This window comes from Homalodisca vitripennis, chromosome 2, assembly GCF_021130785.1.
Source record: "Homalodisca vitripennis isolate AUS2020 chromosome 2, UT_GWSS_2.1, whole genome shotgun sequence".
In the NCBI taxonomy this organism is placed as follows: Eukaryota; Metazoa; Arthropoda; class Insecta; order Hemiptera; family Cicadellidae; genus Homalodisca; species Homalodisca vitripennis.
In genome coordinates this window covers 166269671-166273034 of record NC_060208.1, presented here as the reverse complement: position 1 = coordinate 166273034, position 3364 = coordinate 166269671, and the positions used below count along the sequence as shown (strand labels likewise).

Below are 3364 nucleotides of genomic sequence, written 5' to 3'. Positions count from 1 at the left end.
TTTTCTTTGATAAGAAAATAGATACAGTTTAACCATGGCCACTTGACCCTATTACGTCAATGAAAACTATCATACACAGATCACTCATCGTATTACACTGCTACAATAATCATCTTTTACTGTCACATGTAGATCTAATTACTGTACAGTGTTGTTATATATTTGTTAGTTACTTATCAACATTAATATTAATCTATTTAGATCTGAGGTGAATTAGATAGGTGTTAATTGAGTTATTAAAATTAACAAAGTTTGTATTTGAATGTGTCAACTTTGTGAAAGTTTTTAGAACATGATCTATCTTTTATGTTTCATCATAGTAAAGTTTTATTTATTTAATCAAACTATCGCAGAAGATGCATTGTCTCCACTGATATTGACACCATATTTGGACAAGAATAACATTGAAGCTGCAAGAAGATTGTCTAAGGTAACGCCAGATATTGGTGGTATGACCAGTTATGCAGGCTATTTTAATGTAAATAAAACATGTGATAATAATTTGTTTATGTGGTTTTTCCCAGCCAAAGATGATTGGCTCGAAGCTCCTGTGATCTTGTGGTTGCAAGGAGGTCCAGGGTGGACTTCTATGTATGGATTGTTTGAGCTAGTGGGTCCCTTTAACAGCTTCCCCAGTGGCCTACAAAGTAGGAACTATTCCTGGAGCAACTTGAGCAATATTCTCTTCATAGACAACCCTGTGGGAACAGGATTTAGCTTTACTACTGGAGGTTGCTATGCGGACAGTATTGATATTGTGGTAGAAGGACTATACTTGGCTATCATTCAATTTTTTAAACTGTTCCCGGAACTGCGAAATAGTAAGTTGTTTCTCTCAGGGGAATCCTTTGCAGGACGCTACATTCCTCCTTTGGCAGTAAAAATACATAGAATGCTCGAGGAAAACAAAACGAGCTTGAACTTAGCAGGAATAGTGGTTGGTGGTCCTATGATGAACACGGTTTGTCACGATTACGGAAGCTTCCTCTATCATTTGGGAATAGCTGACAGTAAACTACGGGATGACCTTAACAAACACCAACAGAAGATGAAGGCAAATGTAGAAGTAAAAAATTATACTGCAGCTTTTGAAAATTGGGTTTATATTATAGAGAACTTGATTGGAAACAAAACAGGAATTAAAAACACATATAATTTTCTACCAGAGTCTCCAGATCTGAGTAATTATAGTGAATTTGTTATAGAGTCTGCGATTCGAGGTCAGATTCATGTGGGGAACACTAACTTTTCTAATGCGAACTTTGATGTTTATAAGAGATTGAGGCACACAATCATACAGTCATCCTCCTCTAGTGTTGAAGAATTGTTGAAAACAAGGAAGTACATTGTTGGTTTCTACAGTGGTCAATTAGATATAATATGCATGTACACTTCTACAGTTTGTGTTCTAGAAGACTTGAATTGGCCAGGCAGGACAGAATACATGGATGGTCCCAGAAAGATCTGGTACCATAATGGTGAGGTAGTTGGTTGGTTTAAGACTGCTGACAACCTACTTCTGGAGGTCCTTATAAGGGATGCAGGACATTCCGTGTCCTACTACAAGCCTGAACTAACTTATAACCTAATACACTCAATAATATCAGCTCCCCCTGGGGTAAACCCACTATGGAAACTTTCAACAAGTTAACAGTAAAAAATTATTTTAGTTAAAAAATCCTTACATAGTAATCAAGCTGTTACCTAATTATTTTAATAACCGAATATTTACAAGGTAGAAGTACGCCAAACTATGTGTTGCGTAACACTGAGGTTACATGTAAAATTTACGTCATTTCATTCTCGAGATGTTCTGCGCATAGACAGACAGGCAGAGTCTCGAGCTAATTTCTTACTACTACCAAATCAAGAATGCATTTTTAGAGGCTACTTATAGGCTTTTAACTATTTAAATTTCCCAGGACAGTTCACTTCTGGCTGGTTTATACCTGCCAATAGAACCTATGTTGTGTATAGCAAAACGTGATCTGTTACTTGTATCTGAGCACCCCAATTTAGCTGTATGTCAAGAACATAACACCACTAATTGTGAATTCTTTGTTTGAAGTTGGTTTTTGACAATGGAAGTATTGTGAAGGAAACAGGATTTTTCCGGACATTTGCCATTGTTCAGTGATACAAAAAATCAGTAACACTACAACCTTACCTATCCTGTCACCTTACCAAATAAAATTAAGAAGGAAAGCAATAATATAAATTGGAAAGTTAGTTATATTGATTTAATTGATGACATTTTATTCTATATAGGAACTATTAACAAACAATTTTTTTAAACAATCATAAAAATACATAAGTTAAGTAAAAGTATATTAGTTGTAACAATTGTAATTGTACTTGCATTGTCTCATGGTCTGTACTAGCTCCATAAGGATAAGTATCTAACAAGATGCTATTCTTTTTATTTGATAGACAACTATGTCAATAAAGATATTTTTATTTTATTTGGCTCCTGAGATCAACAGCTGAGTTGTAACTGTACTTTTACCACAACCAGTAGGATAGATAAAAACCATCACTTTTATGTCATGACAAATATTGAAACAATTACAAAAAGAATTAAAACCATTACCGTTTTCATGTCTACAAGCCATCTTTTGTTCTATGCAATTTAGCTTGGTTAGGAATAAGAAAAATAAAATCCTTGCCTTGATTTAGTGCAATTTCTCAGATTTTTCCTAATGACCATTATGGATTTGGTTGGAGTTTTAAACATCATTTATCCATATTGTTTTAACAAAATCACTTTAAAAGAGGTTATTAGCCTTTAGTACACTTGTTTTAAGATCAAATAAAAAAAAAAAAACATTTTTACATTTGTGAGATTTCATTTTTAGGTTTTACTATAAAGGAATAGAATAAAGTATGTGATTATTTGTGGTACAGTTTGTTCACAATTCTTTTTGAATGCATTGTATTTAATATGTAATGCTGAAAAGGCCAGTAATATGGATCAAAATGTTTTTCCAAATCTTATTAAATTGTTATTAATATAAATTTATACTATTTTCCATTACATATTAAGAAAATATTGTCAATGGTGGTAGGATGTAAGCATATTACTAGCAAATAAAGTACAATTTATCAGTGAGAAAAGAACATGTAAATAATAAAAGTATAAAGGTTATATTTCACACAAAAATTAAAAATGTTGGTAGTTTCACCGGATTTATTGAATGTACAGTATTTACAACGCCTTCATTTTACTCCCTATAGAATATTCAACATATAATAGATGGCTGCTTTTGAACTAGTTTATTCAGCTGTTGTGAGATAATAACCATATTGACGGCTGTTTGTTTTACAATGACTCTAGAACAATGCTGTTCATTCTATTTAACCTTTT

At 32.9% G+C, this 3364-nt stretch overlaps 1 protein-coding gene across 1 annotated transcript; it reads left to right on the top strand.

Annotated features, from left to right (window-relative positions):
* On the top strand, positions 1-2671 carry LOC124355008 (venom serine carboxypeptidase-like). The gene has a single exon (XM_046805878.1). The coding sequence runs from the start codon at positions 293-295 to the stop codon at positions 1649-1651; it is 1359 nt and encodes a 452-aa protein (XP_046661834.1). The 5' UTR covers positions 1-292; the 3' UTR covers positions 1652-2671.
* Positions 2672-3364: the final 693 nt, after the last annotated feature.